The sequence below is a fragment of the Rhinoraja longicauda genome, chromosome 21, assembly GCF_053455715.1.
Source record: "Rhinoraja longicauda isolate Sanriku21f chromosome 21, sRhiLon1.1, whole genome shotgun sequence".
Classification (NCBI taxonomy): domain Eukaryota; kingdom Metazoa; phylum Chordata; class Chondrichthyes; order Rajiformes; family Arhynchobatidae; genus Rhinoraja; species Rhinoraja longicauda.
In genome coordinates, this window is record NC_135973.1 from 16746424 (window position 1) to 16769075 (window position 22652).

The 22652-nt window shown below is 42.9% G+C and overlaps 1 protein-coding gene across 2 annotated transcripts in view; it reads right to left on the reverse strand.

Moving 5' to 3' along the window:
- LOC144604264 (mitotic spindle assembly checkpoint protein MAD1-like) overlaps positions 1-22652 on the reverse strand; it is a 233359-nt gene that overhangs the window by 154772 nt on the left and 55935 nt on the right. The window contains exon 10 of one of the 2 annotated variants that reach the window (XM_078418503.1): positions 20279-20365. The exons of the other annotated variant lie outside the window; for it this stretch is intronic. Coding sequence (XP_078274629.1) covers positions 20279-20365 — 87 coding nt within the window. The remainder of the gene's footprint in view (positions 1-20278; positions 20366-22652) is intronic. 2 annotated transcript variants of the gene reach the window in all.

Consider the following 22652-nt stretch of genomic DNA (forward strand, 5'->3'; position numbering starts at 1 on the left):
GAAATACACGTCTTGAAAAATAAATCCTTTAAGGCACAAAAAGCCAACATAAAAAATAGTCTGGTTGATCGGGGAAGTTAAAGAGAGTATTCATTCAAAAGAGAAATGTCACCAGAAATGGCAGAAGGCCTCGAGGATTGGGAGCATCTTGAAACTCAGAGGACAAGAAACTGTGCTAAAGGGAAAATAAAGTGCAATTGCCAAGACACAAAAACACACTGCAAGAGCTTCTTCAAAAAGATTTAAAAAAAGACGCAATGACAATGTGATCTTTTCAGAGTCAGAGACAAGATAACTTCTAAAAGGAAATGGCAAAGAAATTAAAGAAATAGTTTCAGCGTTTGCCTTCGTGGAGGAAGTACAAATAAACCTACCAGAAATATTAATGCAACCAAGAATCAAGTGAGAATGAATAACTGATGGAAATAAGCATTAGCAAAACATGTGCTCGAAAAGTTGGTAAGACAGAAAGGCAAAATTCCCAAGCATCTGATGATTTACTCCTGTGAACATTCAATGACAGAGCAGTGACAAAATCGTCAACAAATTACCATTCCTAAGTTTAGGGTTTCAGAAAAAAAAACGATTATTGTGAAGCTAAACAGTAACAGGTAAATGCATATAATCAATTATCAGCTGGTTTGAAGTAGAGAATGATGCAGTACGGTCTTTCTAAATTACTGATTTCCACTTGCAAAGGATGGCACACAGCCAATACTCATCCATTTGCCCATGGATACAACCATGAAAGAGTCTGAAACTCTCTAACCCCCGAACCCCCATTCCCCATTGACAGAATTGTTTTAAAAATTGTGATTTTCTTTAACATAAAGCTTCTTCAGAATACTACTAGAATGTTATAGCAGAACTACTAACATTAAGTACAATTTATGCCAGAAGTTCACAAGCTGTTGTGGTGATAAAGGAAATACTGATAGAAAAATTATACAATACATCATTTCTGCAATTTTTTTGCCTGCAACATTATCCATTGTGAATAGAAATTTAAATACTGAGCTATACCCATATCAAATTACAAAATCTGGGCATAAAATAGGTTATTAGTAATTCATGACTCCTTTATTCGTGCAATTGCATAATTCTGTAAAATTGGCACAAATTCTTGTATAAAGTTACTACAAATAGGATCCTTTTTCATCCGACAAGTCATGAGCCATCTATGAGAGCAGACTACACAAAATAATTAGCCTCTCAATCATAAGTAATAAGATCAAACTGTGGGAACAAAGAGTCTTGTGAAAGTGTGAACAGTAGTGTAAAGCTCCAAAGTAGCTATAAGGATATAAAAATCCTTCTCAGATTTCACATTAACCAATCATGCACACTTTAAACAGTGTAAACAGCACCATATAATCCTCCAACACTTTCGCCACCTCCAACGCGATCCCACTACTGGCCACATGTTCCCGTCTCCACCTCTTTCTGCTTTCCGCAGAGACCATTCCCTCCTCCTGGTCAACTCGTCCCTTCCCACCCAAACCACCCCCTCCCCAGGTACCTTCACCTGCAACCACAGGAGATGCAACACCTGTCCCTTTATCTCTCCTTCGATTCCATCCAAGGACCCCGACAGTCTTTTCACGTGAGGCAGAGGTTCACTTGCGCCTCCTCCAAACTCATCCACTGTATCCGCTGTTCCAGGTAGCAACTTCTGTACATCAGCGAGACCAAGCGCAGGCTCGGCAATCGTTTCACTGAACACCTCCGCTCAGTCCGTCTTAACCTACCTGATCTCCCGGTTGCTCAGCACTTTAACTCCCCCTCCAATTCCCAATCTGACCTTTATGTCCTGAGACTCCTCCATTGTCAGAGTGAGGCCCAGCGCAAATTGGAGGAACAGCACCTCATATTTCCCTTGGGTAGCTTGCACCCCAGCGGTATGAACATTGACTTCTCTAACTTCAAATAGCCCCTGTTTTCCCTCTCTCTCCATCCCCTCCCCCTTCCCAGTTCTCTCACCAGTCTTACCTCATTCTATCTCTGTCCTGCCCACTCCCCTGACATCAGTCTGAAGAAGGGTCTCGACCCAAAATGTCACCCATTCCTTCTCTCCGGAAATGCTGCCTGTGCCACTGAGTTACTCCAGCATTTTGTGTCTACCTTGGCCAGACTTTCAGTTTTGCTTTCCAATTGACTTTGAATAGGAAATATCAATCAGATAACTGCTGACTCTGGAAAAACACACATTGCTTAAAATACAGCTGAACAGGCAGCATCTATGAAAAGAAAATCAGAGTTAACGTTTCAGAATTAAAACCCTTTATCATAGCTAGAAAAAAGAAAAAATACAAGTTTAAGCTGCAGAGAAGTTGAGGAATGGATAGGATCTTTGCTCGGATGAGACTTGGGTTACAATGGGATAAGTTGAAGAGGACACATGTAACTGGGAGCAGTAAGAAACTAATACCTCCCAATCATTTTTCATGATCCTCCTGAACTGTCAACATTCACCAAGCCTAAATATAATATTGGACTTTAGTATACATTTTCATCAATATAAATTGGTTACCCTACTAAACATGGAATAGTACAGCAGAGGAACCAGCACTTAGGCCCCCCAATGCTTGTGGCGAAACATGATGCTAAATTAAACTGAACTTATGTGCCTGTACATGATCCATATTCCTCTATTCCATGCACTTCTATGTGCCCATCTAAAAACCTTTTAAACACCACTATCGTCACTGCCATCATAACCATCCTTGCAGTGTTCCAGGCCCGAACCACTCTCCGTGTAAAAAAACTTGCCTCGCATAACTCCATTAAACATTCCCCCTCTCATCTTTTAACAATGCCCTCTAATGTTGGACATTTACACCCTAGGTAAAAGTTTCTGACTGTCAATTCCATTGATGCATCTCATAATTTTATCTATCAAGTCTCCATTCAATCTTCGACAAAGGAAATCTGTCTGCTTTCTTTTTCTGGTCAATGTACGATGCGACACGATAAAACTTTATTCATCCCCGGAGGGAAATTGGTCTGTCAACAGTCACAACACACTACAAGGTACACGAAAAACTTGAAATTAAAAGTGAAAACAAAAAGAAAAAGACAAGCGACTGTTGGCTGGTTGCCGTGTGCACAGCTCCTTAACTGGAACGAACGAACAACCAAACAAACAAACGCAGACTTATCCCCCAGGCAGAGTATTCTAAACTAGAGTGCCTCCCCCCCACACTGGGTCCCCCTTTGTTCTCCCACCGTCACTCATGGCGGTCCCCCCCACGCCAGGTCCTCCATTGTTCTTCACGGCTGTCCCCTCATGTCGGGTCCTCCATTGTCTTTCCCTCCCACCTCATGCTCATCGACCATTGATGAGCGAGGCCCTGCCGCCGCCGAGGCCCCCAATGCTGCCGAGGCTCCCGTTGCCATTGAGGCTCACGCTGCCACCACCAAGGCTCCCATCGTCATCTTCACTGAGGCTCCTTCAGCCCAGGCAGGCCACGCTGCCCAGCTTCTCCGCAGTACCCTGGAAGGCATGTGTGGTGAGTCGGGCCTACCGGGTCGCCAGGATACACCTACAATGTGCCCGGCTCCCCAGGATACACCCACAACGCGCGCGGCTCCTCAGGACAGACGTGAAGGAATATATGGCTCAAGGTATATTAAGAAGTGCCAAAGAAAGTTATTCAGATCAAGGGCAATGGATTAATGAATGCTGACCTTGACACCAATAGCCATAAATAAATCAAACATGTGTCAAGACTCTGAAGGGTAAAGTTATTTTCATGGGGTAATTGCAAATTTGATTTGTTGGAAGCACATGTCTGCCCTTATCTCTGAAGCCTGCAGCTGAAGTAGAAGGGCACCCACAGAGCCTTTGGCTCTCTGTGTGAAGCAGCTTGAATAACATGATTTACAGTATTATTAATGTGTGGGTTCATATCCATATCACACAAGAGACTCTGAATAACAGGAAACTGATGCTTTAGAGGACAAACTGCAATTTTTAAAAGGATTCATTATTCTATTCATTATTTGAAATGGAAGTACAATTCATGAAAATATTCATTTCAACATCTATCCTACAGCTCATCACCAATGCCAACTTGGTTTCCTTTAAGATTTTAAAGTTTTTAATTTAGGATTATCACGAGTAATCATTTATTTTTCAAGGAATGTGGATATTTGCAGGCTGAGCCAATATTTAATCACCCATCCTGATAGTCCTCAAGAAGGTGGTAGTGAGCTGCCACCTTGAACTGCGACAGTCCTTGATGTGTGGATACACCCACAATGCTGTTACGGAGGAATTTTCAGAAAGTTGACCCAGCAACGTGAAGGAATGGCAACATATTTCCAGGTTAGGATAGTATGTGCATTTCCTGACTTTGTCCTTCTGGCTTGCAGAGGTAGTGGGTTTGAAAGGTGCCATCTGAGGAGTCTTGGTGAGCTTTGCAGTGTATCCTGTAAATGGTACAAACTGCCACTACTGTGCATCGGTGTTGGCATGAGTGATGGATTGTAGATGGCGTGCATATCAAGCGGGCTACTGTGCCCTTATGGTGTCAAGCTTCTTGATTTTCGTTGAAGTTGCACAAATCCAGGAATATGGTCAGTATTCATCACACTCCTTATTTGAGCCTCGTAGATGGTGGACAGTTAAGAGACAAGTTACTCATTGCAGGATATCTAGCCCCCAACTTGCTTGTGTAGCCGTGTTGTAAATATGGCTCATCCATTTCACTTTCTGTCAATGGTAACCCCCAGGATAATATTCAGTGATGGTCATACCACTGAACATCAGAGGTTGATCGCTGGATTTTAATGGATCTTGATAGAAATCAATATTTTCTCAGAAGGATATTATCACTTCTGAGCACTTGCCCTTTGTCAACCCAAGCCTCGATATTGTCCAGGTCTTGCTGCATTTGAATGTGGCCTGCTTCATTATCAGAGAAATCGTGAATGGTGCTGAGCATGGTGAAATCATCAGCAAACATCTCTACTTCTGGCCTTGCAATTGAAGGAAAGTAATAGAACCAACTGAAGATAGTTGGCTAGACATTGCCCTGAGGTACTTGAAGCGATGTCCTGTGCTTGAGAATATTGATTTGCAAACACCACAACCATCTTCCTTTTGTACTATGTATGATTCCAATCAGCTGATGGTTTTCCTCAATTCTATGAACACTAATTTAGCCAGGGCTCCTTGATACTCGATCAAATACTGCCTTGACTTCAAGGGCAGTTACTCCCATACTATTTGTGGAGTTCAGTTCTTTTGCCCATATTTGGACCAAGGTTGTAATAAGGTCAGGTACCTTTGGCAGAATCGAAACAGTGTTTCTGTGAGCAGGTTGTTGCTAACCCAAGTGCTGGCTGGTAGCACCATCGATTATTCCTTTCTTCATTTTAATGATCGAATGTAGAGTAATGGAGTGGTATTTGGCCAGGTAGGATGTCTACTGCTTCTTGTGGACAGGACCTTTCCTGGCAATTTTCCACATTATGATGCCAGTGTTTTAGCTATACTGGAACAGCACGGCTAAAGGCGCGGGAATTTCTGGAGCACGTCTTCAGCGCTATGTCGGAATGTGCTTTTCAATGTATGTCTTGATATCACATCAAGTGAAATGATTTGGCAGAAGATGGGTATCCACTGTGCTAGGGGCCACTGGAGGAGGTCAAAATGAATCATCAAATAGGTACTTCTAGCTGAAGGGTTGCAAATGTTTCAGCTTTCTCTTTAAGTGATTTGCTGGGCTCCTTGCTGGGCTCCTTCTTCACTGAGAATGGGAATATCGGTGGTCTCCTCCTCCAGCCTGTTGTTTAATTGTCCAACCAACGTTTATAATTGGATGTGATAGGTCCAACTATGTGAGGTGTCAAAGTGGTATCCCTACCTGACACTGTCCATAAACAATATAATAGAAACTTAGATTCTACTCCTTGTTTTTATGATACTTTCTGAGCTGAATCAATAATCTAACCGAAAGTGACATAAATCTCACGTGCCAAACCTTCAAGAAACCATCTTCCTCATATGATATGATATGAAATGCAATTTGTGCCTTACAAAGAAAGATATGCTCTGTTGAAAAACTTTGTGATGCTCTGTTTAATGTTGATGTACTAAACACATCCATGTGTTTCAACTACTCATCAACAATTTTCATGTTTGATAAGGTATAACACAGTGGACAACTGGAGTTAGAATTATATTATTATCTATATACTACAACTCTCGTTTGTTATCTTGTTTATGACTGAACTTCAGCCAAAATAGTACACTATAGCGCGACAATTTTAGGACCACCTTACTCACCATTGTCACTTTAGTGATAATGCAAGTAGTTTTATTGAAATCGGTGTTATATTTTTAGTTAATCACATTTTTAAGTTTAAAAGGAGGGGAGGGGGAGGGAGGAGGGGAAGGGGGAAGTGGGGGAGAAGGGAGAGGAGAGGGGAGGGTTGAGGAGAGAGGGGAGGGGGGGGGAGGACAGGGTGCTGCACCAATGCAGGAGAGATTTGGGCCCAACAGGTCCACTTGGTCTAGTTACAATCTAAAGACAATCTTGTGTAAAGAAAATAGTAATCTGCCTTCTCATTGCAGAATTACAGAAACAAAGTAACTTAATAGACTCTCAACCTTTCAAACTCTAATTCTCAGCTTCAAAGAGTATGTGTCTTTCTATTTAAAGTCAGAATTGGTTAGGGTTAGTCTCAGGTTCTTTAGAACTGCCAAGATGAACAATGGAAGATTTCTTTCTCTACATGTAAAATATTAACTATAAACATTATCAACATATGTTCAATAAAAGGACCTTACGTGACTGAATGGCGGAATGTATAACACTACCACAATGTGATCCTATTGGTTTCAGCAGGTTTAACTTTTATAGATACTTTATTTAAGTGCTGAGGTGTCTTTTCACATTCCAAAATTCGCTGATATAGAGGGAAATTAATAAAGCTCTGTTCAGTAACTCAGCAAAATTGGAGTAATTGGACCCTTATAATATGCAGAAAATAATGACCTCCTAGCTATCACATGGAAAGATGCACTCTCATTTAATAAACAAAATTGAAATCTCGGTAATATGGATATTCAATATCATTTGCATTTATACAACCTTCATGATGCAAAATATCCCAAACTACTTTATAGGAGTATTACTAAAATCTAACATTAAGCCACATAAGGAAATATCACATGAAGGAGTTTTTGAAAGAGAATCCAGACGATCAGAGATATTTAAGGAGAGTTTTTGGGAAGAATTCTAGTTTATGTCATTGCCAATAAAGGTGGACTGGTCAGATTTAGTTCACTGAATAGCAGCTGCTGATACAGCATGAACACATCAACAACTGAAAAATAATGGATCATTTGTATGCCACTCAGAACTTTCCAAGTACTTGATAAGCAGTCACTATTCTCACACAGGTAACATCACAACCACTTCACATACAGCAAGCAACAAATAGCAACTGGAAAATATGTTTTTGAGGATGAGGAGAAACATATTTAGATGACACCATAAAGAACTCCATGGGATATTCTTTAATGAACAGGAACCTTTCGATGCCCACCTGAAGGAGTTAACAAAACTTCAGGTTAAGTTCTCAGCTGAAAGAAAGCACCTCTAGCGGTATAGTCCTCCCTTAATACTGCATTTGATTTCTGTTGTTGCAGTTGTAGTAAACCAAGTGTTGTGAATCAAACGGGTTTTATTAACGAAACAGTGGTTGAACACACGCATGCTTAGTTAGCAGAACAGTTAGGTGCTTGTTGCTGTTGAGAGGAGCACCACACGTCTGTCCACTCCATGGCTCGAGCTGAGCTTCACATCTCCAACTGTCAACTATCATCTCCCTGTCACGTGATCGTTCCAGTTCTGGTGACGAAGGTTCGATCAGTAAGTGACTTGACCTCCAGGTGGTGCCACATGACCCCCCTCCCCAGAACCGGAGGAATGAAAATGAGCAGGGCCCCGAGTAAGGCGTCCATACCGCATGTACACATGGTTCGTGCTTGGAGGCATCACCAACAGAGACAAGGGTGGGTGCGGATGGCCAAGCGGCCGACCCCCACGACAGGGCTGTTCTACCCGCACTGGCTGATCAATGTCGACATGAGCAGGCTTAAGGCGGGACTCCGAAACAATCTCCCGTCTGCCCCCCATGTCCAGTACAAAAGTCTTGGTACCATGTTGCAACACCCGGAAAGGACTTTTGTAAGGCCGTTGTAGCGGGGTCCAATGAGAATCCCTGCGAAGGAAAACGTACTGACAGTCCTGAGGGAAGGTGGGACAAGACGTCGGTACAGGGGCCAGCTGGCCCACCTGCTCGTGGAGAAGCACCAGCACAGCTGAAGGAAGCCTTTGCTGCCCACGTGCTGCTGGGATAAAGTCCCCTGGGACTGTAAGTGGGACGCCGTACACCAACTCAGCGATGATACAGAGTCGAGGTGTGGGGCAGCGGGAACAGCGGGACGCAAAGAGATAGGTTGGAAAGTCTCAGAGTGGATGAGGCATTGTCCCTTCATATCCAGAGAATGTGCCCAGAGGAAATCAGCGCCCAACAACAGTTGGGAGACGTCTGCAACAGTGAAAGGCCAAGTGCAGTGGCAGGAGCCGAAAATAAGGGGAACCGTGCGAACACCATCCATCCGGATGGGACTGCCGTTGACAGCAGTCAGGAGAGGCCCTCGCCTACCAGAACGGGTGTCGTCTCTGGACGGGGGCAATATGCTAACCTCTGCTCCCGTGTCGACGATGAAACGATGCCCAGAGTGACGATCCCAGATGTAGAAGCGATGTTTCTGGCCGACCGCGACCACTACTGGCGGCCGGCCGCAGCTTTTCCCGAATGCGTGCAGGGAGAACGACATCGACGGGCCTCAGAACCCTAGTGTTGGTGGTAGTAGTACCATGCACCTTTGCCTGCGTCGCCTTTGACGCTGTGCTGGCAGCGGGGGCTAGAAATGGCCGTTGGGACCGCCACGGTGCTGCCGACACCCGACCGATGGAAACACCATCCTGCTGCTTGGCCAGCCACAGCTCGTCCGCTCATTCAGCCAGCTGCTGGGGGTCGGCAAAATCGCTACCGGCGAGGAGCAGGCGGATGTCATCAGGCATCTGCTCCAGAAACGCTTGCTCGAATAGGAGACAAGGCTGATATCCATCCATCAGGGAGAGCATCTCGTTCATCAGCACTGATGGCTTGCGATCTCCGAGCCCATCCATGTGAAGGATCCGGGTGGCCCGTTCACGACTGCTGAGCCCAAAAGTGTGCAACAGGAGTGCTTTGAGGCCCTCGTACTTGCCTTCATCGGGCAGTTGGCAAAGGTAATGTATGAGGTGCCCAGCGGTATCTTGGTCCAGCGCGCCGACCACGTAGGTCGCATCGGCGATAATGCACCGAATATTGAACTGGGCCTCGGTCTGGAACCACATGTGTGGCAGTGCGGTCCAAAAAAACGCGCAGCTTGAGAGCGACTGCGTTCTGCTAGGCTGGGTTGTCGTCTGCGTCCATTGTCGAAATCCAAAAGAGGCCGTTTTGGATGGTCGAGGGTCACCAATGTAGTAAAAACTGACCGTTGTGAATCAAACAGGTTTTATTAACGAAACAGTGGTTGAACACACGCACATCTAGTTAGGAGAACAGTTAGGTGCTTCCGCGTCTTATTCAAATTGGTCTTATATTTTTAAAGTTAGAGATATTAAAGTTTAAAAATTACCTTATTAAACCGATTGTTTGCCATGCTCAGAGTGTGGAGTCACAATGGGACCCGCCCAAGTAACGGTCAATGAGGGGGGCTGGGCCCAGGGAGTCGCGGCCAATGAGTGGGGGGGGACTAACTTTAACAAATGCACTCCCCCCGGATCAGCGGGAGGACCAGCGCAGAGATTTGAGATTTGCACCCAACAGTTGCACTTCCGTCTAATATTCTGCTAAACAGCAGTGATGCCCACCCTCCGTGTACTTCAGAGAAATATAATTCATTGCACTGCCAACACCTTCTTAGGTGATACAAGGTTTTGTATCGGATCATCATCCAAAAAATCCATGTTTACCAGTAAAATATAACATTTTCTCAAATTTTCTTCTCCAAATCTAATTATGATTCACCCAGGGATGTTCATTGTAAAAGATTAAATGTGCATATGGAAAGCATACATGTACCTACTGTCTTAATAATTAGGAACAGCTTTTTGACTGCAAAAGACTTTTCAATCATTTAAAAGAGTGCAAACAAAATTACTAAAACATAATTTACATCCTCAGAGCTTAATAATGTACATCCTCAGAGTTCTTTTTCAGTGCTTTCTTTAGTTACTAACAGATATGGGTTAGAAACTAGTGATTTGTAACACATTTTCTGCACACCTAGCCATGATTTGAAAACTCCTTTGGTGAGGCGACAATAATGACTGAGGCTCTGCATCACATTGAGCTAACAGCACCACCTACAGCGTAAAGGCACTTGCAACATTCCCCAAATCCTGTTCCATTCATCTATATACTAAAACTCTCGAGGAGGGGGGGAGAGAGATGGGGGGGGGGGGGGGGAGAGGAGGGGGGAAGAGGAGGGGGGAGAGGAGGGGGGAGAGGAGGGGGGAGAGGAGGGGGGAGAGGAGGGGGGAGAGGAGGGGGGAGAGGAGGGGGGAGAGGAGGGGGGAGAGGAGGGGGAGAGGAGGGGGAGAGGAGGGGGAGAGGAGGGGGAGAGGAGGGGGAGAGGAGGGGGAGAGGAGGGGGAGAGGAGGGGGAGAGGAGGGGGAGAGGAGGGGGAGAGGAGGGGGGAGGGGAGGGGGGAGAGGAGGGGGGAGAGGGTGCTGCACCAATGTAGGAGAAGTTTGGGCTAGTACAAGATAAAAACAGTATTCACGTGAAAGAAACGCCTCAAAAAATTTGGCTGTAAACAAAATAAATTTGATGTTTAAAGAGGTTTGTTACAGAGAAATCGTGCTAATTTGGAAAAGCAGTAAACCTATCCCATGGCCAAGTTAAATGATGCACTTTGTCTTCACGACAAGTGAGCAAACCCACAAAGAATAATTCGATATGACCTCTATCCTCACCAATGTACCTGTATCAGAAGCATTTGCCCCTGACAGCATTGGTAGGAGCCTTGTGGAGACTCAAGTCTCCATGTTAAACCAGCAGCACCCTCCATCATATTGCATGGCATATGTATATGGTAGCTCAAAAGCAGACATCATGAGGCACATTTGACCATCAGAAGCAGCAAAAATAAGCATCACAACATATAACCTCATGGTTCAGTGTATTCCCCATTCTATCATTCAGATTAAGCCAGGGCATCAACTCTGATTCAATGAGCAGTGAAGAAGGGCTTGCCAGGAACAGCATCAGATATACCTAACAACAAAGATCTGTTATCCTAAGAAAGCTGCAATGTTGGACCACTTCATGCAAAACAACTAAAAAAAAGCATACACGGGCAAAGCAATCTTACAACCAACATCAAATCAAACCTATGTAGTTGTATCACTAATTGCAAATAGTATCAAACATCTAAGAGGAGTACTCCAAGAATATCCCCATTCTCAAAAGGACCACTGACCAAATTGAAAGAAGGGTGCGTCTGCCACCAGAAACAGGTAGTTCTCCCCATCCCTCATGTGCTGCAGCATTTGAAGCTCAGATTCCAGGTCTTCAATTTTGAGCCCGAGTTCCTTTAACAACTAATACTTGCTGCAGATGAGGTTACCTGGAAACAAGGAGTCCACCGGCACCCACACCATGCAGCTGCATCACATTATGTGATCCTGCATGCCTCCTTTATTTATTTCCAACAGCTCCTATTTACACTTCCCATTTGCTGCTCTTCTGCTCTGGACTTGATAGGCCAGCGCTCATTTCTCACTGAAGCCTCGCAAACCAAAGCTTCAAGTTGCACTCTTCCTCAACAGCACTGCCTCAACACAGCCGCTTCCAACAGGCCGCTTCACTGTATCATGCTTTCCTTTTATTTGCCACGCTGCTTCTCGTTCAGACAATCGGATGCCTGCTTCTCTCTATGTTACAGACTCTGATCAGATGCCTGCTTCTTTCTTTAATGTTTCTTCATGTTATCAAGCAGTTCTTTCTGCCCCTTAAATGTTTGGCTTGATGTAATTTATTATCCATTTATTATACCGATACTTTCGTCCCCTCTCCACCCCCAACTCAAGCCTCCCCAACACTTTGGTAATGTACAATTCCATTAAAAAATGTTTCTGCTGTCCAAGCTCGATTTTGATGAACATGATTTCCTTTTACGAATGTTGACAGACCTGCTGTTTCTTCGAGCATTTCTAATTTTTATTTCGTACTAGACCAAGTGGACCCATTGGGCGCAAACCTCTTCTGCATTAGTGCAGCACCCTCTCCTCCCCCCCCCCCTCCCCCCCTTATCCTCCCTCCTGCTCCCCTCCCTCCCCCCCCTCTCCTCCCTCCCTAGGAGATAGATTAAAAAATTTAAATGTGAATAACTTTAAAAATATAACACCGATTTCAATTAAACTTCTTCCATTAGCACCAAAGGGACAACGGTGAGTAAGATGGGCCTAAAATCGCCACGCTATCGTGTACGGTTTTGGCTGTAATTCAGGAACAAACAAACAAGAGTTTTAGTATATAGACTAGACGACCCGTGGACCCGTTGGGTCCAAACCTCTCCTGTATTGGTCTAGCACCCTCCCCTCCCCCACTCCAAAACTGCACAGCAAGATCCCAGGGTTTAGAGAGGAAAGGGGAGAGGGAGCCACATACCCCGGCCCCAGGCGAACATCACGGCAGCCAGCAGCAGGAGAAGGGCTGCCGGGCCCGGCAACCCTCCTACAACTGCGCAGGCGCAGCTGCCTGGCCATTGAAACTCACCCGGGGCCGGGGGCGGGCGAGAGGGGAGAGGAAAGGGGAGAGGAAGTCAATCACCCCGGCCCTGGGCTGCCAGCAGCAGGAAAGCAGATGCAAGGCACTGCCGCATGTTCGTCCTGCTGACGGCCATCTTGTTTGAGCTTCTTTCTGCACCCGCGCTGCACCACGGGAGGAAGGTCAGGCAGGGGGCACTCCAGGACGGGCGCCGGTCCTCCCTGGCAACCCTCCCCCAACTGTGCAAGCACGGATCCGGCAGACATCTTCTTTGACCTTCTCCCATTGGGACGCCGAATACGCAAGTATTAATGCGCAAGCGCGGCTGCCGGGTACGGCAAGTGGGAGCGGATTATTAACGTTTAAAAAGTGAATAACTTAAAAAATATAACAACAAATTGTTGTTATATTTTAAAAATGATTCACTTTTTAAACCAAAACTTGCTACTGCACACCGCAGGTCAATGGTGAGTAAGGTGGCCCTAAAATTGTTGCGCTATCATGTACCGTTTTGGCTGTATTTCTGGAACAACATACATACATACAAGATGAGAATTATAGATACTTAATATCCCTGAAATGATTTTGATGGAAGATGGAATTTTATAATGTTCTAATTTTGTTTTGAAATATTAGATACTTTTTAAATGGAGATAATAAAGATCCAGACATTGCGTGGTAGCCTTTATGGCAAATCATTAAATCCATTTCCCACCACAAGGTCAATCTCAAGTCTCACCTTCTTAGCTGTGATGGTGTAGGATCAACTGAATCCCACGACAGAAAGCAAAGAACAAACGACACTCAGCCAAACCAGGCACCTTGTGCCACGTTTATTCCAGAAGCCCTTTTGACCTATATTCTCTCCAATCATAACCAGTGTGCAGATAAGGCCAATTAGTGCGTCTGACGTTGGAGTTGGCCTCTACTCGCTGGAGTTTAAACGGTTGAGGGGGGACCTCATTGAAACTTACAGAATAATGAAAGGCATAGATAGAGTGGATGTGGAAAGGATGTTTCCATTAGTGGGAGAGTCTATGACCAGAGATCACAGCCTCAGAATTAAAGGGCGCTCTTTTAGAAAGGAGGTGAGGAGAAATTTCTTTAGTCAAAAGGTAGTTAATCTGTGGCACACATTGCAATGTTAGTGGATATTTTTACAGCACAGACAGACAAATTCTTGATTAGAATGGTTGTCAAGGGTTATGGGGAGAAGGCAGGAAACTTGGATTAGGAGGCAGAGATCAGCCATGATTGAATAACGGAGTAGACTCGATGGGCCAAATGGCCTAATTTTTACTTCTCTCACTTGTGAAATCCATGCCAATTATCAACCATCCATTTCCACTAAGAAAGAAAAAATAAAGTTTCTGGAGGAATTTAGCAGGTCAGGCAGCATTTGTGGACTGACTAAATGGGAGAAGGCAGAGATTGGCGAATTTGTGGAATTCATTGCCAGAGATAGCTGCGGAGGCCAAGTCTTTGGGTATTTTTAAAACGGAGATTGACAGATTCTTGATTAGATTTTTTGATTTAGAGATACAGCGCAGAAATAGGCCCTACGGCCCACCGGGTCCGCGCCGCCCAGTGATCCCCACACATTAACACTATCCTACACCCACTAGGGACAATTTTTACATTTGCCCAGCCAATTAACCTACAAACCTATACGTCTTTGAAGACGTACAGATTAGTAAGGGTGTTAAGGGTTATTTGGTGAAAGCAGGAGAATGGGGTTGCGAGGGAAAGGGGAACAAAATGGAAACAGGCTCTTTGGCCCATCGAGTCCAGGCCAAATCCCCCCAAATTGTTATCATTCCCCTAGATTCTATCATTCACCTACGCATAAGGGGCAATTTACAGCGACCAATTAACCTACAAACCCACAAGTGTTTGGGATGTTGGGGCCAAACATCCCAGAGGAAATTTATTCAGTCACAGGGGAATGTGCAAACTCCATTACAGAAAGCTCCATTACAGAGACATGGGTCTCTGACACTGTGAGGCTGGGGCTCTACCAGCTGCACCACTGTGCATTATGGGTGTGGGACAAAACAGAAGCACCTGGGATAAAACCAACATGATCACCGAGAGAACACATGAACTCCACATCCACAGAGATAGCACACAAGATCAGGATTAGTATTGGTTTTGTTTATTATTGACAGGTGTACTGAGATAAACATCAAATCATACGATATGAGAATAAGCTAGCAATATGCAAGTATAAAACATAGTGCAAAGAGAAAACACCAGAGTGCAGAATGTAGTGTTGCAGCACTATAGCATTATAGTTACAGCGAAAATGCGTGTTTAAAAAAAGTGCCAGGTCCGCAATGAGATAGGCTGGAAGGTATGAGATATCTTATGGGGGTCCTTTCAGTAGACTGATAAAAGTGGGGAAGAACCAGTTCCTGAATCGGATGGTACATACTGTCCAACTCTAATATATTCTGCCCAACGCAAGAGCGAGAAAAGGGAAAGACCAGGATAAAATTATTCTTGAATACATTGGCTGTTTTGCCAAGAAGCGTAGATGGGAGTCATTGTGAGAGAAGGCTGGTTTATATGATGGACTGGGCTACATTCACAACTCTGCAATTTCTTGAGGCCTTGGGCAGTGCTGTTGGCAAACATGCAAAGATGCACCGGAATAAGATACTTTTAACGGTGCATCTGTAGAAGTCGATAAGAGTCCCTACACCTCCTACCTCACATTCATCCAGAGATTGGTGGTGGAATCCCATCTTCCTATCCCTACCACATTCCACTGTTGGTAGATAGCACGCTCTTTACAATTCTTGGTTCACTCATCCCATACCATTTGAACTGCAAATATTGTGAAGCCCGACCCTATACCTCTCCCTCACATCCAACCAGTGACCCAAGCAACTCTTTCAAGGAAGACAGAGGTTCACATGCACCTCCTCTAAATTCACCTACTGTATTCAGTGCAACTGACTTGGCCTCCTTTATCTGTAAGACCACGTATAAATTAGGTAAACGTTTTGCCAAACACGTGCTGCATCTCCTGGTTGCCAACCATTTTAATTCCCTTTCTCATACTGGCCTTTATGTCCTGGGCGTTTCCATTGCCAGAGATACTGCAAATTGAAGGAATAGCACCTCATATTCCACTTGGGCAGCTTACAGCTTACAGTATGATTATTTAATTCTCCAATTCTAAGTAACGCCCTCCCTCCCTTTTTTCCCCACTGCCTTTCCCTGTGCCCCACCCTGGTGTGCACCCATTTCTCCCTCTCTCCCTCCCCACTTTCCTCTCTTCCCCCCTCTGCTCCTTCCACCTAATTCCCTCACTCTGGCTTCACATTTCACTCCTCTTCTTTCCTCAACTTGCACCCTGGTCGTCTTTTCATTTCTAGCCTATATCTACCCATCTGCCCATTTAAGCCCCCTAACACGTACCCATCTATCACTTGCCAAGCTTCGTATTGCACCCCTACCTCTTTTCCAGCTTTGTCTCCTCCCCCCCCCCCCCCCCCCCTCACTACAATCAGGCTAAAGAAGGGTCCCAACCTGAACCGTTGACTATCCATGTCCTCCGATGATGTTTACTGACCCGCTGAGTTACTCTGACGCTTTGTGGTTTTGGTTTCCTCATTAGATTGATTAGAAGTCCTTCATTTCCTCCCAACATTCATATTTACCTTTTATGACCATTTGTTTTTGTGATATTTACAATCGCAATCTGTAGCTACAAACCTCAATACCGCTTAAATACTTCATTAAATGCTTCTAATTAAATTATGCACTGGTTTCATCAGGAAGACTTGAAGTCAAATTAAATCTATATTTAGATTCAAACTGCTATTTTCGTCTTTGCAATCTGTCTAAATTCACAGCTACAGAGTAAAAATATATTCAACCGATGCTATTTAATAGCCATTTTAAACATGCTTTTTTAACCAAAAAATTTCAGTGCCATTATCTTTGCAGTGCAAAACAAGAAATCAGAGGTAAATGAGTTGAATATCATATGGATACACAAGAGGTATGCTGCTTGAAATCCAAGGTTAAAATCATTTATAAAAGTAGTATTCTGTAAATTATGAAATGTAAAATTTCATTCCTCTCTTTCCTTGTCAGTTCAAAATGCTTTATATAGGTAATAAATATTACGCAGATTTAATAGACTATCCATAAAAATATATTGTATTCCAAAGGAAGTTTGGTATTTGTGAGGTTTAAAACCTTCATTTGCAAGGCACAGTGGCTTAGCGGTAGAGTTGCTGCCTTACAGCGCCAGAGACCCAAATTCAATCCTGACTCCGGGTGCTGTCTGTAGGGAGTTTGTACGTTCTCCCCGTGACCACATGGGTTTTCTCCGAGATCTTCGGTTTCCTCCCCCACTCCAAAGACGTACAAGTTTGTAGGTTAATTGGCTTGGTATAAATTAAAATTGTCCCTACTGTGTGTAAGATAGTGTCAGTGTGCGAGGATCACAGGTCGGTGCGGACTCGGTGGGCCGAGGGGCCTATTTCTGCGCTGTATCTCTAAACTAAACTAAACAAAATTATATATCAACCCTCACCGTGTCCCTGAAGAAACTCAACACCAAAGTATCAATAGGAAGAGCAATTGCACATTTAACACTCAATACAAAAATAATTCGATATGATCATTAGATACTTGCCAGAGTAGGTGAATTGAGGACCAGAGGACATAGGTTTAAGGTGAAGGGGAAACGATTTAACAGGAATCTGAGGGGTAACGTTTTCACACAAAGGGTGGTGGGTGTATGGAACAAGCTGCCAGAGGAGGGAATGGAGGCTGGGACTATCCCAACGTTTAAGAAACAGTTGGACAGGTTTGGAGGGATATGGACCAAACGCAGGCAGGTGGGACGAGTGTAGCTGGGACATGTTGGCCGGTGTGGGCAAGTTGGGCCGAAGGGCCTGTTTCCACACTGTATCTATCACTCTATGAATACTAGTAGTATACCCCAATGACAAGCAATTAATTTCTAAATAATTTCTCTATCAAATATTGAAGTACATGACAGTCAACAATACAAAAGTATCACTAAACAACACTTTAATAGAAATCAAAGCAAATTGCTCAGTAAAGCAACAAAAAAGAAAGGGATATGGACCAAACGCAGGCAGGTGTGACTATAGCTGGGACATGTTGGCCGGTGTGGGCAAGTTGGGCTGAAGGGCCCGTTTCTATGCTGTATCACTCAGTGACTCCAAATACATATACTTTGCTAGAGCTGAGCACACTTTACCAATTTTCAGGTTTTATTTTATTTGAGAATAAATCGCCCATTTTGTTTTCTCTCTGGTATTGGAGACATGACAAAAATGGGGGAAATTGTGTGAATGCTGAATAGCTGCATTAGAATTCATCTGCTCTAGCTTAATTCCCCAAGGCACTCACACAAAAAAAAACACTATTCACTTAAGAACCACAGGATAGTGCCACAATTAAATCAAGAGTCAAGCGTCACGAGTGTTTTAATGTCATATGTCCCAGATAGAACAATGAAATTCTTGCTTGCTGCAGCACAACAGAATATGTAAACATAGCACTGTAAACAAGATGATAAACGAGAGGGGAAAAAAAGTTCAGTGTATATGAACACACACTCACATATATATATATATATATATATATATATATATATATAAATAAACAAACACATACACAAAAAAACAAACAATAGTAGTGCAAAAAACAAACAATAGTAAATCAAAACCTAATATAAAGAAGTCAATGAATGCCAATATTCCAAATGCCTCAAAACAACTTAAGGATGTTACAATTAGACATGTCAGAATAAACAAAAAAAAGATAATGTTGTTACTAAATTTGCTATACTTTTGCCAGTTTTATGACATGCAAAGCACTGAGAGAAGATAATACTTTTAAAATTTCCCCCCTTCTATCATAGATGGGTCCTTCACACGTGTCTTCTCTGTGTCCTGTAGTTCTGCTCTCACACCCCCTCCCCCCAAACGCAATAAGGACAGAGTATCCCTGGTCCTCATTTTTCATCCCATCAGCCTCCGAATCCAGCACATCATCCTCTGACATTTCCGTCACCTACAATGTGATGCCATCACTAATCACATCTTCCCCATCTGCCTTCCGCAGAGACTACGCTCTTGGCAACTCCTTGGTTCACTCATACCTTCCCACCCAAACCACCCCCTGCCCATGTACTTTCTCCCGCAACCGCAGGAGATGCAACACCTGACCCGAGACCTCCTCCCTCGACTTCATCCAGGGATCCCGGCAGTCCTTCCACGTGAGATCGTTCACACGCACCTCCTTTAACCTCATCTACTGTTTCAGGTGTTCAACTCGGCGACTGTTTTGTTGGACACTTACACTCGGTCCACCAAGGCGTACTGCATTTCATGGTTGGTAATTATTTTAACTCCCCTTCCCATTCCCATACAGACCTTTCTGTCCTGGGCCTCGTTCATTGCCATAGTGAGGCCAAACGCAAAATTGGGAAACAGCTCCTCATATTTTGCTTGGGTAATGTCTTCAAATACTCTCACCTCCTTCCCCTCCGCTCTTCCCCCCTCCTTCCACAGTTCGCAATGATGTATCCCTCAGGGTCACACCGTCCCTAACCAACAATCAGCCTATCAGGGATCCTTGCTGCTTGAAGTCATCTGTTGCCGGCCCTGATTTTTGTCCTGGTCTTTCCTTGCTTCCAATTTCCCACCTCCCCCCCATCCGCACAATCAATCTGAAGAAGGATCCCGACCTGAGCCGTTACCTATCCATTTTCTCCGGTTGCTGCCTGACCCACTGAGTTTCTCCAGCATTTTGTGTCTATCTTTAATACTTTCAAATGTTATAGAATCTTACATTTAATATTCATCAACACTTAAATATAAGTGAAATATCATCTTTTCAGAATCTTATGATCATCAGAAAAAATGTTGCTACCCAAAGCCAAATCAATCATTCAAAAATAAATTAAAATCTTCTCACAGTCCATTTATTTTGTCACCTACTATGTCAAAATGCAAGAGAATTCACCCAAATACATTCTGATCGTCTCAGTCAACCAATCCAAAGAATGTCTCTTTTATTTGGTGATAGATGTAGAAAATAGTGTAATTTTCCCTGTAGGTCAGCTGTACATCACCCACTATACAATGAACAAATGATCCCCCATTATATTTCAAAATTACACAACACACAATTGCAGGATGGATGCCACCATTGTTTGGTTTAAAATGCCAACATGTCACGTTAAAGTTTTGCGTTGGCAATTCTCAACACAATATTTTGAATCTCATGAAGACAAAAAAATATACAGCATATGCAAACAGACCTTGATGAGAAATGACCCTGCAAATGTAATCAATCAGAATCATTACAGTTTCACCAAAATTTGTCGGTCTAAAATTTTAGAAATAAGGTTGACTGCCCACCCTGAAATTCTACCCACCTGCAGCTGACAGAAGAATTTTGTTGCTTGAGTACAAGTTCACGTTGCTGTAACAGAATAATCTCCCTTGATAGATCTTCAGGACTCCTTAAAAAACAAACAGAGGAAACAATTGAAAAACATTAGCAATAAAATCTGAGTGCTGGAAAGACTCAGCAAATCAGGGAGCTTCTGTGGAGAGGAACATAATTAATGTTTCATGCCAATGATTATGCATCAGAAGAGTCTGATAGACTCTGAAGGTCACTGACCTGAAATATTAACTGTTCTCTCTGCACAGATGCTGCCTGATCTACTGAGTGTTTCTGAAACAATGTTTTTAATTTCAGATCCAAAATGATCCATTTTGATTTCCAATTTAAACTAAATTAAAATTGCATATTTGCATGCAATCTTTTATTAATAATTGTCTTTTATTCATGATCTTTTCACCAATAATTCATTTTATTGCAAATTATTTTTCAGCTCTCAATTTCAACTAGATAAAATAAGAAACATCAATCACTGTTATCACATTGAAAAGTAAGTTTTTAAAATAAATGTCTTCAGAAATGCAAATGACTAAAATGATAGCACTGATAAGACGCACTGTAGGATTAAAAGAACTTGCATTAAATGAGAAATTCAGTTAGATTCTTATGAAATTATTTCACAGCCAATAGTGACCATTCAATTAACTATTATTTAAAATGAAACACAGCAAGACGTTATTTTCAACTATACCTAATAAAACTGTTAAAATATGTCAGATTCAAATCAGAAAAATCAGAAAATGTTATTGAAAATATTCTTATTAAAATAACTCAGTCAATTAAATTTTCCTCAGCAATACTGCAGAACTACATACATACTTTCTGCTTATTTGCAGCATTAGCAAAGCCAGCAGTACATCATGCAATGTAAATGCAATAAAGAATGGTTGTCAATTTTAAGATAACTGCCAAAAGGACCAGGAGAAAGGACAAGAGGACATTCTTGTTTCACAAAATTACAAAATTGTTCTGGTAGGATAATGGAAGGCAAAAGACATAGGGTATATACATAGGGTATAGGGTAAAAAATAACTGCTGATAGAACTCTGCAGGTCAGGTAGCATTCACAGAGGCCTCAACTCGAAACACTATCTATCCCTCTGCTTTCCCCGATACTGCCTGACCCACTGAGTCCCTCCAGCAGATTTATTTTCCTCCAGATTATGACATTTGCAGTCTCTTCTGTCTCTTTATCTGAATATATTTAGAGTACAATGAAAAACACAGAAAGTATAAAGAATTGAATCAACAAATAGATCAGTTGGGTGTGGTCTAATTTGACCTTCTTCATTAAACTTTCCTGTTTTGCACATTATTTCCAGATATGCTTTCCTGAAGCATATCTGTAAATGGGTGTTAATTGGCTTGCAATTCAAAAAATAGATTGAAGTGCACTTAGAGAAACCTTCTTAATATGAGTGGAATGCATATCCCAACATACATTACCATTTGTAAACATCTGTGAACAAAGGCTGAGTGTGGGACTTTTCACCTTTGCCCAAACTTTTTTACACATTAAATCTGTCAAAGGATTCTAACTGGATACAAATATTCTTATTTTTTAAGAGGGGGAATGATGTGTTGAATGCATCAGGTGTTTAGAATAGGAGCAAAAACTTGATCCTTTTGTGGTCATTAATCATCTCACAGTTGTGGAATCTTATTATGCACACTTATTTTCTACAAAGCAATAATAACTCAGTAATTCATAATTCATGAAATGCTCTGAGGGGATCCCGAGCATGTAAAATGTTTAAAATGCCACTTCTCTTGTTGCTTAAATGTGTGGTGGAGAGACTCAGACTGCAGGACAGCCTTGAAATTCATAACCTAGCTTTATAAATTACATTTCAATGGGGAAATTAGATAAATATTTGAGGAGAATATTTGCAGAGCTAAGGAGAAAATGCAGAGCTGTGGGACTAATTGAATAATCTCTGTCAAAAAGCTGGCACAAGCACAAGTGACTGTCTCAAGATGCTAGACTCGCCCTTTCTGATGGCAAATCCCTTCTCATGAAAATGGTCCGATCTGATTCTGTGAGCATGGCCATGACTCAGCAATTGCACAACACGTCACAAGTTTCTTCCCAATTATCAAAGTCTTGATGCACTGGCAAAGAAATCCAAGATGACTGGAGACCTGAGCAGTTTGTCAAATTGATCTGAAGCGGGATTCTATCCAATCAATACCTTCACAGGTTTGTGTACCTCTATCAAATCCTCTTTGGCCTTCTCCACTTCAAACAAAGTAAATTCAGCCTATCCAGTCAACACCTTGGTGAATCTCTTCTGCACTGTACATTATTCAACACAAATTATATTCATCACCACAGCTGAGGC